Below are 27,996 nucleotides of genomic sequence, written 5' to 3'. Positions count from 1 at the left end.
TCAAATAAAAACATAATTGGTACATTTTCCATTCATTCTCCTCACTAGAATGTATGCTGACCATATAAGGACTTCCACCATGGCCCGTGTTACGAGCATACAGTAGCTAGATTCGGTTTTCAGAGGTGGCCAGCCAGTCCTCGACCAATCAGGGTAGAGTATGGCCGTAGTTATGTTATGCTGTTTAGTTATGATGGTCAAAATAACAGTTTTGAAAACCACAGTCGCTCTGAATTAAGAACGTCTGCTAAATGCCTAGATTGTAAACTACTGAACTCATAAAATGCCACAGTCTCATAGTAAATCAGTATCATACATATCCTGAAGCTGGAGACGCAGGCCTACGGATATTCAGTGATTGGGTCTAATGATCAAAACGAGAACATTATAATGGTGTAAAAAATCTATAAAAAAACTAAACATTTCCACGCTGTAAGGCCAGTAAGGGACAAGATGACCCCCGGACACTTTCTTAGTTACCCCTGCTTGGTTGGGACAAACCAATCAGTCTCAAAGTATGATGTAAATCAGAGCATAATTCTTTACAAATCGTCTTTAAGCTCGTTAACCTCCACCCTCAACAGTAAATCAAAGTAATGAAGTCTTTGTCTGAACGAGCTTGCGATGCCTGGAAGAGAAGAAAAAAAAAACAGAAGGCTTTCAATAGCGCTCCATCCCCTCCCTGCTATTTCTGGAGGAAAGGAGATAAGGTGTTCAAACCACTCAATGCGCTTCACCTCGCATTCTTCAAACTGCTGCTCTGTGCTAGGGCATTAACGACTTGTGATTTTTGCAAGTCGACTCGAATAAAGCCCTCACACTGTAACTTATGAGCTCTAAAAAAAAAAAAAAAAAAAAAAAGAACTATACAAACATGTAAAGTAACTCAACTGTTTTGAGACGGGATGTGATTTTATTTATTAAAACAATTGCGGCTGAACAATTAGGTTAGCTTTATATTACTACATTTTAAGTTGGGTATTTAGAAAGAAGTTGAAAGCTAAATGGTAATCTCTTGCTAATGTGTTGTTCAACACAGCTCTGTCTATATAATATGTTGGTTTAACCTTGTAATGCTGCTTTGTATGCCCTTTGAGCTTGTACATCTACTTTTGTGTGACTGTAGTATGAAGAAGTGGGTCATTACCTTAAGAAAGATCACACAAAGAAATGCTAAAATATGGAAGAGGTTCTGCCTGGTGAACATGACATTTGAAAATAAACTTTAGTTGAAGTGTCCTCAATGCATTGTTTTGTTTTTGGATTATTGTTTTGCACATGCATGTTATAAAGTAAGTGTTGTAATTGTATAGTAGAATTCTAAATTCAAGGAATTTTAAGAATTTGATTTGTTATAGAATTTTCAGGAAAGGACATTTAATTAAGGGATTTAGGCTACATATATGTTTTAAGTACTGCTTACTCAGAATAACCATGTTTATAGCACTACAACACATACAGCACATTCAAAATAACCTAGTACTGCTTACTCAGAAAAAACACATTTGTAGTGCTGCACACTCAAAAGAATCTAGTACTGCTTACTCAGAATGACCATGTTTTGTAGTGCTAGACACTCAAAAGAACCTAGTACTGCTTACTCAGAATTAACGAGTTGTGTAGTGCACACTCAGAATAACCTAGTACTGCTTACTCAGAATAAACAGGTTGTGTAGTGCACATTCAAAATAAACAAGTACTGCTTACTCAGAATGAACAAGCTAATCGTACTGCTTACTCAGAATTAACGAGTTTCTCTAACTCACCATTACTGTTTGTACGTTAACTCAGTTTTTTTGAGGCAATGAGTTTCTGTACTTTTTTTTAGTTAAGTCAACGCGTCAGGGATTACAGTGTAGCTGTGTGTGTGTGTGTGTGTGTGTGTGTGTGTGTGTGTGTGTGTGTGTGTGTGTGTGTGTGTGTGTGTTTAAGCCCGTAGTCCAATCAGGAACTAGCGTTTCTGGCAACGTCATCATTAACAGCCAATGAGGGACCAGCATTCCTGGTGATGCCACTGGTGGTCATAGGCATCGGTTCTTAATGTTCTGGATAACACTTAGCCAATCAGGAAGCAGCGTTTTCGTGCTAGCTCGAGGTTTGGTCGAGCTTCACATGACAATTAGCTTGCTGGAGTATATAGTCATAACAACCACACTTGCAATTTCCAATTGCATCTTTTGAGTTTATTTTCGCACCAGCTTGCACCGGACCATCATTTAGTTACAGTTCCAATTAGGCTGAAGAAACTGTAAATAATAGCCCCCCCGCACCCCCTGCAAATATTACCCCTGTGTTTTATTTAAGCAGCAAAATGGTGTCAGGCCCCAGTCTCGTATTTGGCACCTGGCTGCTATTTGCGATAGGGCTACTATTTGCATAGGCGGCGGGTGAGTCAAACGTTTGGGAAGGCTAAAAAAAAAAAAGGTTTTAATTTAATTTCTTTCCCTACACACAATGGCATAATGATGATTTATTTAGCATAGGCTAATTTGACCGATTTATACACGTCAGGATAAAATTTGAAACGTCTGATCATTAAATATTAACTAATAATAACAAGCAATAGTATTAGAAATCATATAACAACAACGAAGTTTCTTTTTCAAAATCAAAAGGGATGACATTTAGGTCACTATGAAATAATATTGCTGTGCAATTTAATTTGCAAATCAGTGGCGGGTGGTGCGTAAATGCGGTCACTTTCTCTGTCTGTCCGCGGGCCGCCTATTGGGGAACCCTGCCTTACAGTGTCAGACAGTATCTCACGGGGTAAAGATGGAAATCACGGAGGGAAAATGGAAGGAAGGAAGAAAGAGAGAGAAAGAGATTAGAGACTCTTTGAAAGCAAGAGGCGGAGAGGATAGAGCGAGAGAGCGAGTGTGGGTCCATCTTCCATGGCGTGGAGCCCATCTCATATTAACAGAGGCCCGTCTGGAGAAGTACTCCGCTTCTTTTCTTAATTAATGTGCTGTGCATTGCCTGCCCCGCTGGCAGCGTGCCAGGGGAAGTGAGGTCACACTGCGTAATGAATACGGCCAGGCACGTGCACACATAGACATCAAAGGGGGCTTGAGCCCCTGCCCATTTACCCATCAGTAAAAAGTGCCCTCTCCAGACCATGAATGCAGTTTTCAGTATGGTGAAAGAAATACAAATGCCCTCTTTCCATGTGCCATATCTTAAGGCAGCATTCAAGAGAATTGTCTCGTCCAAACTCTCCTGAACATGAATGCAGCATCTTATGCTGAAAGAATTGCCCTCTCTGTGTATAAATCCGTGCCGTTACGCCACATCTCCTGTATTGAGTTGATTACTGTATGCTTAATTCAGTGTGGTATCACTCGCCGAAAATAGCCGACCTCCAAGATCACAACGTGTCGCAGCGAGATGCATTGCGAGTTTGGAGGTCTGCTATTTTCGATATTTCCACCAATAGGCCCTTTCAGGAATTTCAGCCCCTGCCTCTCTAATATTCTCTGCGCGTCCCTGAATACGGCGGCTTCTGAAACCTCTCTCGCAGCACCGCCGGCATGGCGGTGCAGCGGCCTACGCGGCGGCAAGCTAATGAAGCAAGAGTGGCTAAATTAGTTTACACGACCCCAGCGGTTTGCGAGGCGGCTCTGAGTTCGTTGTACGAGCTTTGATAACCACAAAGCAACCGCTTTTGTGTTCTCCCTTCGCGCAATTATGATGTGTGTCACAATGGCGCAGTGGTGGTCTCGTGTGAGAGGTCTCCATTAAGTTGTGTTAATTAGGCAGTTAGCGTCTAGGTAGGCGAACGCCCATGACGCTGGATTGGAAAATCCAGTTGCTTGTGTGACTGCGCGGCCCACGCACGGCACAAAGCCCCTGCAATTGATACCTATTAAGAATTGATGGCATGCTGAGGCCTTGTGGCCTCAGCCTGTTAATGCACAGGCCTTTGCCCCTTGTAAGCTTGAGGACTATAATAGGCAGTGTTGTTTTTGACAGCAAACTTTGATTTAGTTTTAGTCATAGTCTTTTGAATAAAATGTAATTTAGTTTTAGTCATAATTTAGTCACCTGAAAAGTTTTAGTTTTAGTCGAATTTTAGTCGACTAAATATTATAAGATTTTAGGCGAATAAATCTACAGTTGATTTAGTCAACTGAAATGTATTTTGGCAGGCCTTGATGGCATCGTAATGACTGATTTTACACTTGGTTGCGTGCTCACAACGCGTCGCGCTGCGACGCGTTGCGCTGCGACGCGTTGTGAGATAAGGTAAGGTAGGGTAGGTAAGGTAAGGAGGTATGGTTAGTCTAGTTTTTATTTTGTTGACAAAACTTAGTTTTAGTCATCACAGCTTAGTTTTTATTTTGTTTTAATTTTGTTTTTGTCAGTGAAAAAAACGCAGTCAGACAAACATTTTTCGTCATAGTTTTAGTCGACGAAATCAACACTGACTATAGGGTTAGAATCCAACACCTGTCTTGTCTTGCGTGTCTGTCCTCTGTCACTGCACTTGGTTTCCTGTCTCTCTACACCTGGTGTGTATAGAAATCTGGTACAAAAAAACACATTATGAACTAGAAGCAGTGCTCTCCCGAGCACAGGTCTGCGCCTGGTCAGGTAGATTATTGTGGCCTCCTGGTGGCGCTATAATAGGCCCTTGTGAAAAATGCAGGGAACAGGTTTTTGCTCGGCCTCTAGGGCACATACAACTTTTTACACTGGTTGGTGGAGTTATAGGTAAAAAACACAAATCGACCTGTTATAGCGCCACCATGGGGCTGATTTAAAAACCTTCCCTTGTTTTGCACAAAAAACATTCCTTGGGCTAAAAATGGACCCCATACAACTGTGAAAAGTGATGACTCATCACTAAACCATAGTTTGTTTTGGGCTGTTTTTAGCCCAATGAATGTTGTTTGTGCAAAAACAAAATTCTTGCAATGGATTCAGAATAATTAAAAACACCTAGTTAGACCCCTCACATCCCACTTAAAGCAGATTTTTTTGGGAGTCATTCTTTCCCTTATAGTATAGTGTATAGTAAGTGAATGAGACCCAGAATTACCCTAGCTGTCAAAGATTCTCCTATGGATTTAGAATTTCAATCTTTGTTAGACATGTTACGAGACACCTTTACGAACACGTTGGTGAAGAAACCGTTAGGTAACAAATGCATTCCCGGGTTTTATTAATATCACCTGACTATCATGGTCTGGAGAGGGGCACTTTTTTAACAAACGGGTAAAGGGGCAGGGACGTGCTGGGCCCCTGATTCAGCCTGGGAAAAAGAGTTGGAGAGGCCCTCATTGCGCGCTATAGCGCTGCTGCTACTCAAAGATTTGCTATTTCAGATCATGACAAGTGACAAGCCAGTGGGCCAATTACATGAGTTATATTTCGTCGTTGTCGGGTGGAAACCTTGTACAGTATGTCCAAAACCGTTTGTTTTGTATTTATCATTTTAAAAATGATTTAAACGAGTGAAAACAGCCGATCTACAAGCACACAACGCCTCGCACCGCGAGGCGTTGTGTGCTTGTAGATCTGCTGTTTTCACTACTTTTGTGCAACGGCCTTGTATGATGAAGCAGGGCTTTGCTTTGCGAAAAGATTTACAAAATGGAACGAAGGCTGACATTTTATTTTTATTTTTTTCCTAATGGCCGGCCTGGACCGGCCGGGAATGAGCCGGCCGTTCGGGAGTTGTCCCGCTTTTCCCAATGGCCAGCACGTCCCTGGTAAAGGGGCAGGGGCCCCCTTTGATGTCTATGTGTGCACACCACGCCTGATGCTGACCTGTCTGGGGGAGAGAGAAGAAAGGAATTGATGCATGTTGAAAAATAAATCACGTGTCTCCGCCTGGGCACTGAGAGAGGCAGTCCTGTGCTTGCTGATAATGCCTTCAGCTGGTGACAATAAAAAGGAGAACGAGGAGGAGGTCTCTACGGCCACTAACAGTTGGCTTGTTTTCTATTCGTTAAGGTTGTGAACAGGGGCGTCACAAGGGGGGGAGGGGGGGAGTGGGACTGGGTTACTATAGGGCCCAAAGTGGAGGGCCCTTAATTATTTTATGCTTTAGCTATTGAAAAACAGCAGATATACAAGCTCACAGCGCTGCGAGCTTGTACATCTGCTATTTTTGAAAAGTCGTGAAAATGTGTGCAAATCTTTGAATAATGTGTAATTTTTTACATTTTGCTTCTGGGGGGTCCCTGGAACTAAATATTTTGAGATGGGAGTTCCGTGGCCAAATACATATATTTTTGGGGGTCCTTCACATGAAAAGGTCTGAGCACCACTGACATAGAAACATAGGTTTTTAAAAAAAAAACGGAAAAAAAGGATTTGAAATATTCAAAGGACTTGCACTAATTTTCAAGATTTTTCAAAAATAGTGAATCCTCGTGCCCGGGGCCCAGAATTTGGTGCGACGACACCCCTGGGTTTGGAATACGTGTTTCTATTTTGGAACCGGCTGGCTTTGAGGCAGATGGGCTGGGTTTTAATTATACCCTTAGGTCAATTCATGCGCGGCGTTAGAAAACATCACCGCCTCTGGAAACGACGCTAACACGTTTATTTATAGGCGTGTGTGTGTCTTTTCAATTCTCTCCTCGTCTCGGGGGGTTTCTTTGTGTGTGATTTGATGGTTTTAGCGAGAGTGTACCGTGTAACAATCCCCGCGACATGCTAGCATCATGTCCAGGGGGTGTACTTTACATGACATGTACATCAGGCTGCCTTACGCTACAGAATCAGGGGATAGGCTCCTGCCCGTGTTGTTTTTGACAGCAAATTTTGATTTAGTTTTAGTCTTTTGAATAAAATGTCATTTCGTTTTAGTCATAATTTAGTCACCTGAAAAGTATTAGTTTTAGTCTAATTTTAGTCGACTAAATATCATAAGATTTTAGGCGACTACATCTACAAGTTGATTTAGTCGACTAAAAGGTATTTTGGCAGGCCTTGATGGCATCGTAATGACTGATTTTACACTTGGTTGTGTGCTGAAAATAGCCGATCTACAAGCTCACAACGCGTCGCGCTGCGACGCGTTGTGAGCTTGTAGATCGGCTATTTTCAGACAAGAATAAACCATACAAGAAAATAGACCCCCTGTTCAACTGAAGTATATCTAACTATTAATTAACGGAATGTCTGGCTATTCTTTCAATAGTTAAAGCACAAAATATGAAGAACATTCATGGGGGGCCCGCAGTGAATCCTTGTACCCAGGGCCCAGAATTTGGTGTGACACCCCAGAAACTGAATAAGCCTTTGATAAGTTTATAAAAGGTGAAGCACAAAATAGTTAGTAATTATCCAGGGCTGAGACAATATCTTTTCAAACTGACGAGGAAACCAGACTGATAAGGACTCAAAAAACACTTTGAGTTGATTATTCACAAGGTATTCAAGAATCTTAGCGAGACTTGGTAATTGGACGATAATTATTCAGGTCTTTTGTTTATCGTGTCCTTAATGCAAAAGGTACAACACAAGCTGTTTTCCAGACTTAGGAAAGAGACAGATTAAAAACATAGCAAATTAATTCTGTGATTAACCCATTTAGGCCTAGGATTATTGAATGCTTTAACCAGTGAAAAATAGCAGATATACAAGCTCACATCGCGGCACCGAGTGCCGCGATGTGAGCTTGTAGATCTGCTATTTTTGAAAAAGTCCTGAAAATGTGTGCAAATCTTTGAATATAATGTATTTTCAAAGCGAACGTTTGTAACTCAAATTTTGCTTCTGGGTGGTCCCTGGAACTAAACATTTTGAGATGGGGGTCCGTGGCCAAATACATATCATTTTGAGGGTCCTTCACATAGTAGTCTCCAGGGCCGTAGGGGGTCTAATCGGCGCTATAGGCGAGCTCTCTCGAATGCGCCCCCCCCCCCCCCCCCCCACTCCCGCGCGCGCAAAGCACGCGCGCGATTTTTGCGGGTTTTGCCGTGAATTTAGTCGGTTTTGGGCCGGTTTGGATGACTGTTCAATAATATGACATTTTCTCGGGTTTTGGCGTGATTTTTGGGTCAGGTTGGGTGGCTCATTAACTTTTTTTTTTTTTTTTTTTTTACAAAAATGGTCAACAATGAACAGCAGACTGTGTACAAGGCAAGCACGCTGGATAAACCTAATAAGCACGGCACGCACACACATACTTTTAGTTGACCTTGTACCAGTGATTTGTACTGTCATGAAACTGTACCTTTTCCTATTGCAAACGTCTAATACATTCTTCAATGTTCAATCAATCAATCAATGGAAATTAAATGCACAGCGGCAGATCCAGCAATATAAATTAATTCAGTTTCTCTCACCTATCACCAATGACGATTATGACGTGGTTCTGTAACTGCTGTTCACATAAAATCCATGCTCGTGTCCTTTTGGGTGAATTTCTCAATGAAGGGATCATAAAGCGTATTCCTTTTAAGTTCCAAAAGCCAGGGAGGAATGATGAGGTGACAAATACGTTAATTTAGCCTTCTTTTTCCGTCCTTTTATAACAATGTCCAACAATCTTCTTGAAAGAGCACTGATAATAAATCTACAATGTTTACATACTACTAGACTAACTTGTTGCTTGCTTTGCACATCCATACATGCTTGTTGTTGGCTGTTGCAGTCCCGGAAGTGGCCAAGGCCAGCCAGGCTGTGCCGGGTGCGCCCAGCCCAGGCTGTGCACTGCTGAGCGATCGGCGCCCCCTAATGAAGAGTGCGGGGTACTACTAGTACCAATCTCATTCATATCGCCCTGCTGCGACCGAGCGCAGGCTGCCTCTGATGCTCGACTTGAGTTTTTATGATTGATAATAAAAATGTTATTTTGACCCACATAGTATAAGCAACTGGATCGTCTGGGTGAGATAAACCAATAGAGGGGGCGCCGATTATTTTATTTTATTTTTTTAATAAAAAAATATAAAAAAATAATAATAATAATAATAATAATAAAAAAATAAAAAAAACACTCGCCCCCTTGAGATCGGCGCTCTAGGCGACCGCCTATACCGCCTATAGCTAAAAACGGCCCTGGTAGTCTCTCAAGAACAGACTAACTGAGCTCCAGTTAAGTGAAAAGGACCTTTTCTTTGACGATGGCTGGCCAGATTGCTGACATAGAAACCCAGGTTTTTCAAAAAATCTCAGAAGGATTCAAAAGACACTTATAGAATCGGGTCAAAATTCTAATTTTCACGATTTTTCAAAAATAGCAGATGTACAAGCTCGCAGCGCGGCACTCTGTGCCGCGCTGTGAGCTTGTATATCTGCTATTTTTCAATAGTTAAAGCATAAAATAATGATACACAAAATGTGTACCCGTTCTAAATGGATTAAAGGAGTGGAGGCCCTCAGAACTGATGTCTTTGGATCCGTGGTGGATAGAGCATGAAACACCTCATTGGCATTAAAAGGATTAAAAGGGGAAAAAGGGGTTTCTTTGAGGTTCTAAAAGGGAGTTCTTCAGCATTGTGCAAATGGTTAGCAGCAGCAGCATTGTTTATATGTGCAAATTGTCAAAGAGGTAGCCCGCAGCAGCAAAATGGTTATTAAAAAGACTCAGACAAGGTCTGTTTAATTGATTTAATAGTCCATCATATATGCCATTCCATAAAACACATCATAGGCCACCTGGCCTTCATCAGTGTGTGATGACACTGATGAAGGCCGGACACCGGGAAAAAACTGTCCAGCCCAAATGTTCCAGCCAGAGTGAAGATTGAACTGGCAGGACCCCTCCTGGACATGAGCCAGATGTACAAGCTTACAGCGCAGCACCGAGTGCCGCGTTGCGAGCTTGTAGATCTGCTATTTTTGAAATGTTGTGAAAATGTGTGCAACTCTTATGTATTTTTGTAACATTTGTAACTCAAATTTTACTTCTGGGGGTCCCTGGAACTAAATATATTGAGATGGGGGTCCGTGGCCAAATACATATCATTTTGGGGGCTCTTCATATGAAAAAGTTTGAGCACCACTGACATAGAAACATAGGTTTAAAAATACTTTTTTTTTTTTTTTTTTTAACAATCTACAAGCACGCAGCGCGGCACTCGGTGCCACACTGTATATATCTGCTATTTTTCAATAGTTAAACCACAAAATAATGCGTAATGTGTTCCCAGTCTAAATGGGTTAAACCCCCTTCCCCTACGAAGAACATTCATGGGGGGCCCACAGTGAATCCTTGTACCCAGGGCCCAGAATTTGGTGCTACACCCCTGCCTCCCAATACAACACTGGTGCTTTCTCCCTCCTATGTTCTTACAAGGCATCCCCTTAGTAATATCCTTGTAACTAATCCATACATGGGAATCTGGCAGTCCGGGGGCCACATTACAGGGTGGCCATTATAGTTGAATGGTTAGGGAGCCCGCCTGGGGAAACAGAGCCCCTGGTTGTCCCTGGTTCGATTCCAGGCCAGGGTAGCTATGTTGATGACATGTGTCCCTGAGCAAGACTCTTAACCCCTAATTGCTCACACGCTCCTTGTGGGCAGCAAATCAGCTGGGTTGGGTGGAAAAAACTGAATTCCCCTCGTGGGAGGAGTAGGTAACTATTATTATTATTATTATTACATACAGCCCCCACCTTCACTTAATGCAGCCCGTTCATATCGGAATACTGATATATTATTGATTTCAGCTGTTACAATTCCAAACATGCAGAAATGACATACCCTAACCCTAATTACTTCAAATTGTATTGTCCATTTTATGTCCAATGAATTTGTATTAAGTTCCATAAGGATAACATAAGTATAAAGGCATTGGGAATTAAATAAAATGTATACTTTTCAGGATTCCAATACAAATATAGCAAAAATAGCGGATCTACTATTGTAGATCTGCTATTTTTGCTATACTTTTGTATGACACAGAATGATGAAGTATGGCATTAATTTACAAAAAAGAAGTTAAAATACAGAGATAAAAGGTTAGTATATGCATTGTGGCCCTCTGGAGTGAGTGTGGAAATATACTGGCCCACTCCATCCACCAAGTTGCCCAGCCCTGAACTAATCTCTTTCTCTACACTCTATCAAATAAATAAATACAACAAATACATTGCAGCAATGTAGGTCACCCCCTCATTTGCTGTGGTAACATTGGATGAAATGTCCAAAGAGGAGATTGTGTGCACAGGGGCGTTACAAGGGGGGACTGATTTACTAGGGCCCAAGGTGGAGGGGGCCTGGAATTATTTTATACTTTAGCTATTGAAAAATAGCAGATATACAAGCTCACAGCGCGGCACCGAGTGCCGCGCTGCAAGCTTGTAGATCTGCTATTTTTGAAAAGTCGTGAAAATGTGTGCACATCTTTGAATGTATGTATTTTTTTAAGCGAACATTTATAACTAACATTTTGCTTCTGGGGGGTCCCTGGAACTAAATATTTTGAGATGGGGGTCGGCGGCCAAATACATATCATTTTGGGGGTCCTTCACATGAAAAAGGTTTGAGCACCACTGACATAGAAACATAGGTTTTTCAAAAAACCTTGGAAGGATTTGAAACATTCGTGATGGCCAAAACGCAAAACCTCCTATCTGAAAAATGCACTTTGTTGGGAAAATGAAAAAGAAACTAATTCTAGTCACATGACATTTTTGGCAAAATGAGGGGCAGAACAATCTTGCAGACAGACTGACCATGTGAAGCATAGCCTGTTGTCCTCATTTCAAGTGAAATCCAAAAATCATGACATTTGCAGATAGGAGGTTTTGCGTTTTGGCCATCGGGCTTGCAAGATTTTTCAAAAATAGCAGATCTACACTCGGTGCCGCGCTGTGAGCTTGTATATCTGCTGTTTTCAATAGTTAAAGCATAAAATAATGTGTAATAATATGCCCCCAGTCTAAATGGGTTAAAGCCCCCTCCCCCTGAAGAACAAACATGCAGTGAATCCTTGCACCCAGGGCCCAGGATTTGGTGCGACACCCTTGTGTGTGCAGTCTGTGCAGGGGCGCTGGAACTCCCAAATCCCAAGGGGAGCTGAGCTTGGAGGAATTCATGCCTGCTGCCTTTGGCCGCACGCCGAAAATTCAGGTTTTTTTTTCCGGTTTTGGGTTATTTTTATTACGGTTTTGGGTGCTTATTCCCCGCACAACGGTGTAACAAGGAGCTGTATAGTTACTAGTTATTTTAGCACACAGTGCAACACACAGCACGCACGCACACACACACACACAGTCACTCACGCACACACTACAAAATTGGGTATTATTTTTGTAACAGTTTTCTACTGTTTTTTATTCCCCATATACAACGGTGTTAGTTTGCAACAATGAGCCTACAGACAGTTTCGAGTTCTCAAATAAATGGACTTTGGTGTGCCATCAAAGCAGGATTTATTTTAAAACAACATTTTAATTCGACTTCCCTTCTGACCGGAGGTGGCAAGGTGACCATGTGATTAATCAAACACCTTTTTTCAACATATGTTATTCCCCAAAGTCAAATAGATTATTGTTTTAATATAGCTCTCTGTGTGTTTATATATAGGCCTATATTAAAAAAAAACACCAGGGGAGCTGCAGCTCCCTCAGCACCCCACTTCCAGCGCCCCTGTCTGTGCACATCTAGTACCTTTAGTCCCGGTGCAAGGCATCAAGGCAAGGTCAAACAGAAGGTTAAAAACACCCGGAACATTGGTTTAAAGCTCCCAAACAATTTTAGTAATGGTGCAATGTTTGCCTGATGAAGACCTACAAGGTCGGAACCTTGCACCATTAATACAATTGTTTGAGAGGAACATTGGATGAAATAACACAATAAGACAGATTACGTCCTCCCGCTAAAACTCCTTTATTGGAGGAGACATGTGCTTGAGTACAATTTTAGGTACTTTTACGTTACTGGAGTAATTTCCTTTAATTCCACTCCACTACATCTCAGAGGCAAATATTGATTTTCAAATATTGATTTTCATTATGCATTGACCACTTGAGCCCTATTGACCATATTCACCTGGTGGCCATGTTTGACATTTGCATTGAAAACTGTACCTACAAAGCATAGCAACTAGGGTGGCATTTCATTGACTTGGTCTATATACTGTATATTTCGGCCATTTGAAAACAGCAGATCTACAAGCTCACAGTGCGTTGTGATGCGACTCATTGTGAGCTTGTAGATCTGCTATTTTCAAACGATTTTTAGACATTTCAGACATTAGCAATTGCATGATGAGTACTTTATACTTTTGGTACTTTTACAATTACATTTTGTGTTAGGGTAAGTCTCTGTTTTAGGACCCACAAGCAGAACTCAGAACCAGAAGTTAACAAGCAGTACTTCTTTTTTATTCACACATAGTCCTAATGGTGTGGCTGTTGATAAGGCTGGTCTGGCCCGGCAGGCAGCAGCCGCGTGGAGGTATTGGGGCGATCTGAGTGAGGGAGACAAGGAGGAGTTACAGTAGTAATTTGTGGAGAGCAAGCAAAAAACTGAAAACATATTTTCGCTACCACTGGACATGTGCTTGTCTACACCCTGGGGGGCTGACAACAACTAAACTGGGGGGGAAATTAATCAACAGTGGAGAAAAAAATATGGTTTTAACCCATTAGCATCTGTGTCCTTTTATATGCTAGCGTTGGCTATTCAATAAAAACCACACCCAGTGTGAAGTGAGCGGTGCTATTTATGAGTTCATTTCATTATGTGTCCCGCGAAGCTGTGACCCTTGACTGTCATTGGTCAATTGGTGTGTGTTTGTACCTATGCATACTGTATGTACAAACAGACACCAATTGATCAATGACAGTCCAGACTGACCCCAAAAAATACCAGATATACAAGCTCACTGCGAGCTTTGAACCAGCGCAGTGGCCAGTGTTGGGAAAGTTCACTTTAAAAATGAACTAGTTCAAGTTCAAGTTCAGAACTTCTAAAATGAACTAGTTCATTTTTAGTTCATAATTCCCCATTATGAACTAAAGTTCATGGTTCCCCAAAATGAACTACATAGTTCTTTTTTAGTTCTTTTTGTAACCATATTTTTTTTATACTTTTGGCAATTCAAAAAAAAAGGGGAAAAAAATATATAAAGGTCTATATATATATAAATGTTTAGACGTTTCTGCATGCTATTATTTGTCAAAATTATTGACTCAGCCCATATTATATAGAACCACACACAGCAATAATTTCATCCAACTTAACATTGAGGTGCCCACAATATCAGTCTTCCTGCACCCTTATTGTGAAGGACTGCATGTAATAACCATGTTATTGTCTCATTGTGTGAAATATCATAATATTCAAAAACAAATATTTGACTCCAATTGATTCCCCACACAGTATTGACTTGATATAGCAATAAAACAATAATATATATATTACACAGCAGTTGTGGGAAAACTAAGACATTGTTCAAAAAACACAATTCCGATTTTGGTCATTTTGGAAATAGGGCAAAAAATATATTTTTCTTCAATCTACTGTCTTGACACTCTAACCAAAATTGTGCTATAGACCATAATCTACAAATTGGAAGTGAAAGAAACTTTAACACACATTTGAAATGAAAACAAAAAATTACATGTACAGGGAACCCCACTAGAAAAAAACAAAAAGTTACATGTACAAGGAACCCCACTAGAAGGCAGACGTTTCTAAACCGTGCACAGCATGATCCGCGTTGGTTAAAATAGCTGATCTACAAGCTCACGTTGTCTCGTGGATGCGACGCGTTGTGAGCTTGCAGATCAGATATTTTCGCCGTGCAACACACATAGGACAAAGTATAGTCAGTCAGGCTTGCGAGACGAGGAGGAGATTCACAGTGCAGGAGCAGAGTGCAGAGTAGACAGCACTGCATATCAACGGAGCCTCCGACGAACGTTCACGAGGCACTGCTGCGTGCAGTGCCTACTATTGGAGCACGTGAATGAAAAGAGAGACGAGAGGAGCAGAGGACAGACAACCGCGGAGGCGCGGACCGCCGCATGAACGGCCGACGAACGCCGACGAACGTCGTTCACGGGCGTCAGAATGACCGCGTTCGACAATATCGTTCATCAAGCGAAAACAATTACGTTCAGTTCACGTTCGCCCAAAATATGAACATGTTCATGAACGATCGTTCTTTGAACGCGTTCGGGTACAACACTGGCAGTGGCCTTGTGGTTACAGTGTCCACCCTGAGACTGGGAGGTCGGGTTCGAACCCCGGTTGGGTCATACCAAAGACTGTAAAAATGTATTGATTGATTGATTGATTGAAGACTTTATTAGAAGTTTGCATAGGAAAAGGTACTGTTTCATGACGGTACAGTTCACTGGTACAAGGTCAACTAAAAGGAGATCCTGGAAAGCATTTGGCTTATTTGCACAGGATAGGGTACCGTTCGCCTCCAACACCTGTTCCCTCCCCAGCAGGTAAGATTACATGCGCTGTCAAGACCGATAGCTTTTAGTCTCTCAATCAGAGTGATTTACGGTGTCAAATACCTTCTGGAGGTCCATCATGACCATGCTGCTATATTTGCCCAAATCCGCTGTGCGTTTGATTTGGTCAGTCAAATAGAGAAGGCATGTGTCGGTGCAATGGGATTTTCTGAATCCAGATTGGAAGTACAGAATTCATCTTCTCATCGAGATATCTTGCAATCTGTTCGTAGCCAATTTTTTCCATGACTTTGGATATGGAACTAAGAATGGAAATGGAGCGGTAGTTACCAGGGTCTGGTTTGCTACCTTTTTTGTGCAGGGGCGTTACTTTTGCTAGTTTGAAGTCCTGGTGACCCAGTGCCTCCCTGCTTGGCACTCAGCATTGGATTGGGTTAAGTTCCTGCGACATACTAGCGTCATGTCCAGGGGGTGTACTTGTGCACCAAGCTGCCTCACGCTACAGAATCAGGGGAAAGGCTCCCAGCCTCATGGCTCGGCAAAGCTTGCTTATTTTTTGGAACATTTGCGGCTGACAAAAAAAGTGTGAGAACGACTGATTTAGAAGTCAGACAGGAATCGGCCTGCAGGTCTTGTGGGTTATCAGAGGAAGACATGTGTTTGTCTGCAGCCCTGGGGTGGGAGGAACTAGAGCCCTTTAGACCTGAACGCAAATCTGTGTCACTTTAGAGTTGAACCCCTTTAACCATTATTTTGTGCTTTAACAATTAAAAAATGACGCGCCGTGAGCTTGTAGATCTGCTATTTTTCAATAGCTAAAAGTATAAAATAATTACAGGCCTAAACAGGCTAGATCAATGGTCTTCAACAGGGGGTCCGGGACCCCTAGGGGGTCCTCAGAGTTACTACAGGGGGTCCTCCAAATCTTTGTGTTTTTTGTATATTAACTCATCCACTACATTGGACGAGTTTGACGAGCTATAGTTATGGGTCCACTCTGCTTATGACGAATATGACGAGCTATCAATTAGCTTTAATAACTATAAAACAAAACAGTATGATCGCCGATTCGCCGTCCATAGCGCTCTGTGGACCCGCCCTATTCACAAAAAACGGATCTGGATGTTCCAGAACGGAACTGGGGGGGCGGGACAACGACGCCTGTATCCTGTCTGCCGAAATCCCATCCGGTTCAATGTTACACAACAACCACGCTGGACTCGTTTGGTTTCGCTTTGGGAAATGGCAGGCTGCGGGGTTTTTTAGCTTACCGTGCCTGGATCTTATTGTGAATGGAATCGGTGAACCATCGCGCAATGGATTCGCGCGCACGCCCACGTTAAAGGTAGGCAAAATTCTGGCGGTGTGGACCCTCAGAAGGGTCTTAAAAATAGCGGTGGGTGAGTTAACCACTTGAACCCTAGCGTCCATATTCTGAGAACTTTAGACGAAAATAGACGATCTACAAGAAAAAGAGCAGACTAAGTACAGAGTGAAAGGTCAAGTTTATTAAGTGTTGACTGTTCAAGTGGTTAAATATTTTAAAACACAAATTGTCATGAATCCAAAATACACTGATGATTGTGAGCTGTCAAACAATGAAACTATATGGAATCTATGAAAAGGTTGTGGGATTCCCTGCTTCATCTCTCTCTCAACTAAGGGGTCCTTCATCTAGACCCCTGGTCTAGATCATATGGAGATAGGAGCAGATGAATGAGCGCTCTGTGTTTCTCCAACAGGAGCATCCGCTGTCTGAGGAACATCATCCACTGGAACCTCATCACCGCCTTCATCCTGAGGAACGCCTCTTGGTTCGTTGTCCAGATGACCATGAGCCCCGACGTGCACGAGAGCAACGTGGTGAGTGGTATATAACGTCGCAGTCGGGTGGAAACCTTGTACGTCCAAAAGCGTTCGTTTTGTATTTATCATTTTAAAAATGATCTAAACTAGTGAAAACCGCCGATCTACAAGCACGTTGTGTGCTTGTAGATCTGCCGTTTTCACTACTTTTGTGCGACGACCCTGTGTGATGAAGCAGGGCTTTACTTTGCGAAAAAATCATACAAATTTGAAACTTGGAGATACGAGGATTCTGCCCGACAGTGACGATAAGCTACACGAAAAACACTTTTGTTGTTGTTGTTGTTTGATCATCGTGAATGTAGCTGGGTTAATGAAATAATCCAAGATCAACGAGGTTACTGTGGGGGCACGGTGGCGCAGTGGTTAGCACTTCGCCTCACAGCTAGAAGGTCCTGGGTTCGATTCCCGCCGGGGGACGCTGTGGGTGCTGGGGGCGTGTTTCTCCCTCCGCATCATCAGCGCCCACACCCTAGGTGGGGTCGACGGTAGGGCCTTTCTGTGTGGAGTTTGCATGTTCTTCCCGTGTCTCCTAGGGTTGATACCCTCACAAAAACATGCAGTAATTCTGGTCTCAATAATGCCTCCCCCTGGCCAGCCGGGGCGATTGATGGAGGGGAAAGGAACTGGTTGGAATAACGTGTTCCTTCCACGCGCTACGTCCATCCTGGGGAAATCCCCCCTGTCAGGTGAAAAGAAACAACTTCGACTAATCATGCATTGAAGGAAGCATGAGGTCAGTCTGTTGTCTCCCCAGGCGTGGCAGAGGGAGAGCAGAGCCCAGGATTACATAGGCAATTGGCACTGGGTGAAAATGGGTTGCAAAATCGTGGGATAAAAATGAGGTTACTGTGGGATACATTGTTTTGTTTTATGGTGGCAGCCACGCTTGAAGGAAAATTTTGTTATTTTTTTACACAACGAGGGTTCATATTTTAGATTGTAATTAGAGAAGAGAAAAGAAAAGATGATTGTTCAAATGTTTTCATTTACCATGTTCTATCGTTTTAGCGATTCTAACGATGATTGATTTCAGTCAGTTTGGGGCCATGCGTACAAGTGGCTAAATGTGTCTTTTTAGGCACGATAAGCTAATTCCCCAGATGCTCCGCAATCTTTCATGGGGCAGATGTGACTTATGGGGGCTAGTAGTGCTACTGTAAATAGTGATAAAGAAATTGCCGGCTTATTGTGTCTAAAAAGACATATTTAGCCACTTGTACGAATGCCCCCACCCACTGAAATCGAAATCGATAAAACCTCTAAATGATAGAAAGCAGTGAATGAAAACATTTTAACACTCATCCTTTCTTTTCTCTAATCACAAATATGAACCCTTGTTGTAAAAAAAAAGTTGTCCTTTAACACGGTTCCAGTTTCATACCAACGTTGATTTCGTCGACTAAAGCTATGACAAAAGCTGACCACCTTTTTTCACTGGCGAGAACTAAATGAAAACTAAGCTATGGTGACTAAAACTAAGACTGAATATATATATGTATTTCGTCAACAAATAGAAACTAGACTAAAATGTTAGGGAGAGGACTATATTGGAGAAGAGATCTAGTAGAACCAAAAGACAAGTCATTTTATGTTTTGCTCTGAAAATAGAAGATCGCGTTGTGAGCTTGTAGATCGGCTATTTTCAGCATGCAACCACGCGTAAAATCAGGCATTAGGACGCCATCAAGGGCCACCAACAGCGGCGGTTAATTGCTCTACGCACACTACGCACCTGCGTAGAGCCCCTGGGCAGAGGGGGCCCCCTGCTGGGCTGATTGATAATTACATTTCAGTCAGCAGCAGGTTCTTTTTTTCTACCTACCTGTCCCGAGCATGAAGCAGTCTCAAGTACTACTACTATTTCCGGTATAATTTCAAAATAAAACGTGTGTTGAATGATCAATAGTATAATTGAAAATAAAAGAGACTCTTGTTTTGAAATGCGCACCGGCACCTTTGAGAGGAAGGAGGAAATAGCTCTCTCAATGTAGCCCATATGGCGACTCTCTCCCCGTGCGTCACAGACAGTGCGTCGACTCAAAACAAAACAGCGTCAGCATGGAGAAGGAATAACAAAGCCAGAGCAGAGGAATATATTATTATTGTGGAAATAGATCGCCGTGGACTAGAATCCAGCTTTGAACAAACGTGAGTAGCAGCTGCAACTTTATGAACATTTCTTTGTTTGTGTATGTCGGACTGCAACGCGTTGATATTAGCGAGTTTCGATGCTATAAACACATGGTTTGCTGTTCTGTAATCACAATACCTGTAGCTTTAAATAGGTATGCAACATGCCCGTGTATGTGAAACATACGCTTGCGTGGACGTGAATGTTTGTCAAAGTGAACTGATAACAGGTTAATTTGTAAAACAATAATATATATTATGTGGGAGTGTTGTGGCATGGGCTTTCGTTGTGTTGTTTTGTGCAAAGATGTTGAGTAGCAGCTGCAACTTTATGAAAATTTCTTTGTTTGTGTATGTCGGACTGCAACGTTGATATTAGCGCGAGTTTCAATGCTACAAACACATGGTTTGCAGTTCTGTAACCACAAGACATGTAGCTTTAAATAGGTATGCAACTTGACGTGAATGTTTGTCAAAGTGAACTGATAACAGGTTAATATGTAAAAACAATAATATATATTATGTGGGCTTGTTGTGGCATGGGCTTTTGTTGTGTTGTTTGTGCAAAAATGTAACGTGGTGGTCTTGCAAAATGTAGTAGGTGATTTTATTTCATATTTGTATTCCATCATGATAAATCAGTGATTTGTCATAATGGCATAAAATATGAAATAAAATATGATGACCTATTTGGTTTTCAAACAGTAGTCCGGGATTTCCTGGTGGTTCCCAGCTAAATGATGGAGAGTTGGTAACCAAATGAACCCAAATGCAAATAGTGGTCTGTGGCCCAAATGCTGAGAATGAAAAAGGTTGAAAAGCTCTGCCCTTGATAATTAGCTTGTAGATAAGCATTTTTCATGAGAATGGCTGATATGAGAGACATGATGACATCTTATCTGGCTAATTTGTTGGAATGTAGTTCTTTCTTCCTACCTTTTTCCACTTGACCTTTTTCCACTTGACCAGTTCTACTAGTTGTTGAAAGTTAGTTCTGCTGTAGGTATGTGTGTGCTTTTCTTAAATTAATCAAATAGATACAAAATGATTATGGTTAGGTATTTAAAACCAACCATAATGACAACAGATAGGCTTCCTCTGCCAATCAAGTGTTCAATGTCATGCAGGTGTAGGTGTTCTCTTAATCCTGTTGGTTTGTTTGTTTGTTTGTTGTACTTGACAGCCTGCAGCCATGAAGAGAAGCTACCCTAGTGGAGCTGTTGGAGGGTGGCATTTTTAATTTCCGCGCTTCGCGCTCGCATACTGTGTTTCGCGCAGACCAATTCTTCGCGCGTGCGTATGGGGGGGCCCCTTTTACTACCTTTGTGGGGAGCCCCCAGTTTTTAATAGTTTTTAATAACCGCCCCCAACACATTTTTGCAGGTTTAGACGACTGAAATCTTCAACTACCGTAGACTAAAACTAAAACATTTCAGATTACTAAAATATGACCAATACTAAGCTGAATTTCATTCAAAAGACTAAAACGAAAATAAAACGTGCTGTCAACATCAACACCGGCACACACACACACACACATGCATACCTGGGCAGCAAGCACTGCTGCTTGCACAACCACTGTTGAGCCACTGAGCTGCTCCGCTGAAGCGGTTGGGGATAAGTGCCTTTGGCTCAAGGACACTTGAGTAAAGAGCCTGAAAAGGTTGAGAACCACTGATATAGACTATAAGTAGTCCTATAAGGTTAATACAACTTTTTCAATCGTAACATCAATGTTGTTATCCCACTCTGAATGAAGGGGATATCCACACTCTCTTGAATAATGACTTTAAAAAGTATGTATTTATTTGATAGGCACAGCAGCAGCAGTCTACTTAGAGAAACGGACGCGTTTCGGCCTAAAGGCCCTGAATCGCTAGCCACACCCCTTTAAATTTCTATTTTGGCGATTCAGGGGTCTAGCATCGCTCTCATTGAAGAGGCCTTCCTCGTTCGAAAATCCGTACGGCAAATCAGCGTTGTGAATCAGCGTCTTGTGATCAGTGTGGGTGGGGCTTTCCCAGAACTCATGTGCGTTTCCAAGTAAACAAGCACCGCCGCCGTACCGTACCGCGCATCGCGTCGCGGTAAAATGCGGTAAATTGCGGTAAAATGCGATCGCATCGATCTCGCTATGAAACACCAGTAGCAGGCATGTTATGTTGTGTTTGATTACTAGTTTGTAGTGCTCCTATTCTGCCTGTTTCTTTGGTTAGCAAGTAGCACTAGCAAGCAACAGGCTAGCCACTAGCCAGCCACACATAACAACACTACGTCATGTGTTGGTCAGTTGAAGACTGCCTCTTTTTTGGCAACGCCATCCCTGCAATCGCCCTCGGTGGGAGCGACCTCAGACTGAATAATGGAGTGAAACGAAATGTCAATTCAGGCTGAGTGTCAGGCTACTTCCTCAGTGTTTCAAACTCATGTTTGAAACACTGAGGAAGGCCTTTAGGCCGAAACGCGTCCGTTTTATGCTCAGCGGCGTTTTTGTCCCCGCCACGCACCACAGACCAATCAGAAGCTGAGAGTGGTTTTCACTTGTTTTGTATGTCTCGCCTCCCTTGGGAGACCTCTCTCACTCTGTAAAATACATCATTTTTGTCATGAAATAAAACGCATCCAACTCGACCTCCGCTCACTTCCGGGTTGTGTCGGCGGTGGCTCGCTCCCGGCTCGAGGTGTGTGCGTTTTATTTCATGACAAAAATAATGTATTTTACAGAGTGGGTGGGGTGCTGGGAGGTTTCCCACCGTGGAGAATAGACTTCCAACAACGCGAAACTACCTTTGGTTGGGTGGGTAGCGAAGTAGTTTATTTAGTTTTATTTAGTTTATTTTGACTGAAGTTAAAGAGGTGGTGTCATAGTTTTGTACTTTTTCTGTTTTTCATGTGTCTAGGAGGTTGACAGTACTTCATTAGACCCCCTGGTGTGGTTTGTATGAGCAATTATGTATTCTCTTGGTATTTGTTTGTTTTCTCTTGGAGGCTGCCACCTTGTGGTCAAAAGTGTCAGTTAAAAAACACAGATACGATTACATCACAGAATCAACTCCTCCCCTAATTACCATTCACCCAACACTGTGGGGTGTGGCTAACTTCAGCTGGGTCACCACTAGAGTTCTCAATTTCGGCCCGAACCCGACCCTACCCGACCCGACCCGACATTTTCGGGCCGGGCCGGGCTCAACATTTATGCTAATTAGTCGGGTCGGGCCGAGCCTCAGGTTCAGTAAAAAAAAAAAAAAGTTCATTTTTTTTTCATATTTAATAAAGATAAAGAACATGGCGCTGACTGGCGTTTCACTCGCTTATTTACTATGTGACCGTACGAGCACTCGGAGCAGCACACCACTGGCAGCAGACGAGGCAGAGTAGACTGAGTGAGAGACAGAGAGCCGCAGTCAGCGATGCTGGCAGCAGGTTGCTAATAATAGCAGGCTGGTGTTGTTGCGCACCAAAACACCATTCAATCTACAAACCCACTGAAGTCTGCTTTGCATCACTATCTGACTTGTTTAGAACTTGCAGATCAGTGCATCTCTTATCCAGGCCAGCCAGGCCCAGGGTCATAAATCAGCGACAGCAGCAGCTATAGGATGGTGGGGTTACAACAGGTCGACTCCTAATTTGTCCGAAACGAAACGAAAGAAAGTGGAGGAGAGAGAGACTCACTGAGAGTTGAGTGACAGAGACGGCACATGCAGAGCAGACAGATGCATGCGTTGCACCGTGTGAACAAGATGAGGAGGATTAAGGACCAGTAAGACTCCCTAATCGGGAGATAAGCGACCGTTGGTCGCTTATCTCCACAAATAGGCCAAAAAATTTGTTTTACCAATTATCAAGACATACGGGCAGTTGACAGTTTGCCATGGTTACTCATTGAAGTTGAATCTCCATATATGGAGATAACCTACGCATCACACTAAGTCTGACCTCACCAGCCCATATTTGGGCATGAGCAACTTATGTCTCCATATATGGAGATATGATGACATCACACAGTCCTCAGCCGATGATGTGGCGTGATGTCATACAATACACAAACGAGCCCTACAGTATAAAGGGGCAATTCTTGCCAGGAAAGAAGCATTTCTTCGACTCAGACCTTATCGCCAGGGTTGGCTTATAGCAGCTGTCGGTAGGACCATATATGGATTCTGTTAGTGTGGATCTCCTAACAGGGCATCATCTGGGATACAATCCCTTTTATGCCCATATATGGAGATCCCTAACAGAATCCCTTTCATGCCCATATATGGAGATCCCTAACAGAATCCCTTTTATGCCCATATATGGAGATCCCTAACAGCATCCCTTTTATGCCCATATATGGAGATCACTAACAGCTAACAGAATCCCTTTTATGCCCATATATGGAGATCCCTAACAGAATCCCTTTTATGCCCATATGGAGATCCCTAACAGAATCCCTTTTATGCCCATATATGGAGATCCCTAACAGAATCCCTTTCATGCCCATATATGGAGATCCCTAACAGAATCCCTTTTATGCCCATATATGGAGATCCCTAACAGAATCCCTTTTATGCCCATATATGGAGATCCCTAACAGAATCCCTTGTATGCCCATATATGGAGATCCCTAACAGAATCCCTTTTATGCCCATATATGGAGATCCCTAACAGAATCCCTTTTATGCCCATATATTATGGAGAAATCCCTGCTCTGAGTATCTGACATCAGTGTGATGTCACCTGTTTATGCCCATATATGGAGATCCCTGCTCTGCGTATCTGGTTGCTATGGTAAACAGTTGGTTGCTAGGGTAAAAAAACATGGTTGCTATGGTAAACAGTTGGTTGCTAGGGTAAACAGTTGGTTGCTAGGGTAAAACCATGGTTGCTAAGGTGGTTGCTAACGTACACTAACAAACCAGCAACAACAGACTGTTGCCACAGCAACGTACACAAAGGTTTGTGTACACATGTGGTGTGATGTCATACTGATGCGGAGATATGAGCAGGGCAAAGGTGTGACGTGTGACGTGTGACCGACCGACCGACCGACGGACGGCCGGTGGAGGTTTTCATTGCGACCGTCAGGGAGCAGTTTACTACCAGTAAGACTCCCTAATCGGGAGATAAGCGACCGTTGGTCGCTTATCTCCACAAATAGGCCAAAAGTTTGTTTTACCAATTATTACACTCTATGTGAACATTTACATGAACAAATCCCAAGTACTATGCAGAACGACCCATTTCAAGGTTTTAATGTACAACAATATTTAGAAAATAGATCTACAAGCTCACAATGCTACGCATTGTCCTCGTCCCTTATATTCCCATAGGTTATATGGAGATCTCAGTGTTTGTCAGTCCTTGTTCATGTATGCCCATATATGGACATCTCTATATCTACTGTAACAGTCCTTGTCCCTTTATGCCCATAGATGGAGATCTCTTAACTGTAAGTCCTTGTCCCTTTTATGCCCATATATGGATATTCCTGATGTCATCAGTATATGAACATATATGGGCTTTCTGATATGCCCATATATGGAGATCTCTTAACTGTAAGCCCTTGTCCCTTTTATGCCCATATATGGATATCCCTGATGTCATCCGTATATGCCCATATATGGGCTTTCTAATATGCCCATATATGGAGATCTCTGTATCTCCATATATGGGTATAAAAGGATACTTCAGGTCTGACATCAGGTTTGTTTATATTGGGTTGCTAGGTTTGACATCACAAACTCCATGGTCCATCTGACCTAGAAATCTATATTTGGGCATAGATGACTCATCGTGACCTCATCATGATTTCAATCGCTATAAAAGGACTCTCAGTGACATACACTCTCCACAGATAAAGCAGTCAACCAGCCTACCAGTCAACCCATTCTTTGATTACTTTGTACAACTAGATTAACTTTTCAATGGCATCCCCACTGGAATTGACCGAAATGTACGACAGACAATGCCGGTCTTATACCAGGAAAGAAGCATTTCTTCGACTCAGACCTTATCGCCAGGGTTGGCTTATAGCAGCTGTCGGTAGATAATGCCGGTCTTATATAAGGGTCATTTGTGTACGGTGTGATTTGCCATGGTTACTCATTGAAGTTGAATCTCCATATATGGAGATAACCTACGCATCACACTAAGTCTGACCTCACCAGCCCATATTTGGGCATGAGCAACTTATGTCTCCATATATGGAGATATGATGACACACAGTCCTCAGCCGATGATGTGGCGTGATGTCATACAATACACAAACGAGCCCAGATATGAGCAGGGCAAAGGTGTGACGTGTGACGTGTGACCGACCGACCGACCGACCGACCGACCGACCGACCGACGGACGGCCGGTGGAGGTTTTTGCGACCGTCAGGGAGCAGTTTACTACCAGTAAGACTCCCTAATCGGGAGATAAGCGACCGTTGGTCGCTTATCTCCACAAATATCACAACCTCCACCTCTCACGTCATACGGGTAGCCATAGTTACACCTGGAATGTTGAATCTCCATATATGGAGATAACCTACGCATCACACAAAGTCTGACCTCACCAGCCCATACTTGGGCATGGACGACTTATATCTCCATATACGGAGATGGCCATATATGGAGATACGATGACATCACAGAGTCCACAGCTGATGATGTGGCATGATGTCATACAATACACAAACAAGCCCTATATAAAGGGGCAATTCTCACCAGGGAAGAGAGCATTGCCTGGAATGTTGAATCTCCATATATGGAGATAACCTACGCATCACACAAAGTCTGACCTCACCAGCCCATACTTGGGCATGGACGACTTATATCTCCATATACGGAGATGGCCATATATGGAGATACGATGACATCACAGAGTCCACAGCTGATGATGTGGCGTGATGTCATACAATAAACAAACAAGCCCTATATACTGATGCGATACGATGACATCACAGAGTCCACAGCTGATGATGTGGCGTGATGTCATACAATAAACAAACAAGCCCTATATACTGATGCGGAGATATGAGCAGGGCAAAGGTGTGACGTGTGACGTGTGACCGACCGACCGACCGACCGACGGACGGACGGACGGCCGGTGGAGGTTTTCATAGTAAACTGCTCCCTGACGGTCGCAATTAAACTTTTCTTCATGAGAGAACATGCTAACATTGCCGAACCAAAAGTGGAAAGGTAGGCTAATCTCACTCTCTCAGCCTACTACTCGCTATAATAACACATGGTACGGTCACCGCGGTGGTGGCGTGGCGCCACCTGGAGGCGTTTTTAAATTTGTTTATTTTCCTTCACTCTGGCTTTTTAGGGCTTCGGGCTTAAAATGATGAAACTAGTTAGGGTCGGGCCGGGCCTCGGCCCGACCCTGTCGGGCTCAGTTAGGGCCGGGCCTTAATTTTCAGGCCCGTTGAGAACTCTAGTCACCACCCACCATGACATCCATGCATACTTAATGAACTGGGGGTGTGGCCACATAAAAACCCAATTTTAACTCTTTCTGTATCCACCTCTTTCCGCGGGAGTTTGCTGGAGGCGACTGGAGATTATTTGGACCATACTTCCGGTTTAACCGCAGACATACAAGCTCACGTCGCGTCGCAGATGCAGGCTGTTGTGAGCTTGTAAATCACACTCGTCTGTGGCGCCGCGCCGGAAGCTCGGTACAGCGTCTGCGCAATGCACTATGGGGCGTTGGAAACTCGTGGATACTTTTTTGGAAAAAATCTTCCTCCTAGTATAATCATAATACCTGATAATCATGTTTTAGAGGGGGTAAAAATCATGGCACCACCTCTTTAAGCCCTCATAAGGGTACAGAAATCCTGGCCAGCTGCCTGTCAGAGTGTCAGTGCAGCAGCTGACGCTCTGGACCAGAGCTAACTGGTACCCAGGCTACCTTCTAACTAGGGGTGCAGGAAAAAATCGATTCGAATTTGAATCGTGTTTCTAACATGGTAAGATTCAGAATCGATTCTCATTTCCAAAAATATTATTTATTAGATATTATGATTTTTATTTTAAAATTTTTACTTTTATTTTATCTTTTACTACGATAATTTTTTAGATATTATGTTGTGTTTGTACAAGTTAAAAGAATGTGTGCAAGCATGAATAAATCAGACATGTTGTCTTGGATTTACCTTTGTTTGTTTACATCACTGCGATAAATTATAAAAGCTACGTAAATGTACCTGGCTTTCATGCCAGCAGACTGGAGTAGATCCTGATATATGAATTGAACAGAGAATCGTTTTGAATAGAGAATCTTTTTGAATCGAGAATAGTTTTTAAATCGGAAAGTAATCGTTTCTGAATTCGAATCGTTTGGATTTGAAAGAATCTAAAAAAAAATGTGAATCGCGACCCCAAGAATCGATTTCTGAATCGAATCGTCGGATACCCAAAGATTCGCAGCCCTATACTTCTAACCACAGGCAACAGTCCTGTCCTTATTTGACCACTGACATATTGTCACATCGTTGTGTGTGTGTTTGTGTGTGTGTGTGTGTGTGTGTGTGTGTGTGTGTGTGTGTGTGTGTGTGTGTGTGTGTGTGCGTGTGCGTGTGCGTGCGCGTGCGCGTGTGTGTGTGTGTGTGCAGGCCACAACAGCAGAGTCGGAGGCCACAGAGACAGTAGTATTAGTAGTAGAATGGTTTATAT

At 42.8% G+C, this 27,996-nt stretch overlaps 1 protein-coding gene across 1 annotated transcript in view; it reads left to right on the top strand.

The window, feature by feature from the left end:
- The window catches only part of crhr1 (corticotropin releasing hormone receptor 1), a gene marked incomplete at both ends in the record, with an annotated part of 198,324 nt that overhangs the window by 116,740 nt on the left and 53,588 nt on the right, over positions 1-27,996 (top strand). Inside the window, one exon of the mRNA XM_080747505.1 lies at positions 17,085-17,205. Coding sequence (XP_080603631.1) covers positions 17,085-17,205 — 121 coding nt within the window. The remainder of the gene's footprint in view (positions 1-17,084; positions 17,206-27,996) is intronic.

This window comes from Nannobrachium achirus, assembly GCF_963921795.1.
Source record: "Nannobrachium achirus genome assembly, chromosome: 18".
Classification (NCBI taxonomy): domain Eukaryota; kingdom Metazoa; phylum Chordata; class Actinopteri; order Myctophiformes; family Myctophidae; genus Nannobrachium; species Nannobrachium achirus.
Note: the sequence above shows the minus strand (reverse complement) of the source record. Positions and strands in the feature narration are given on the sequence as shown.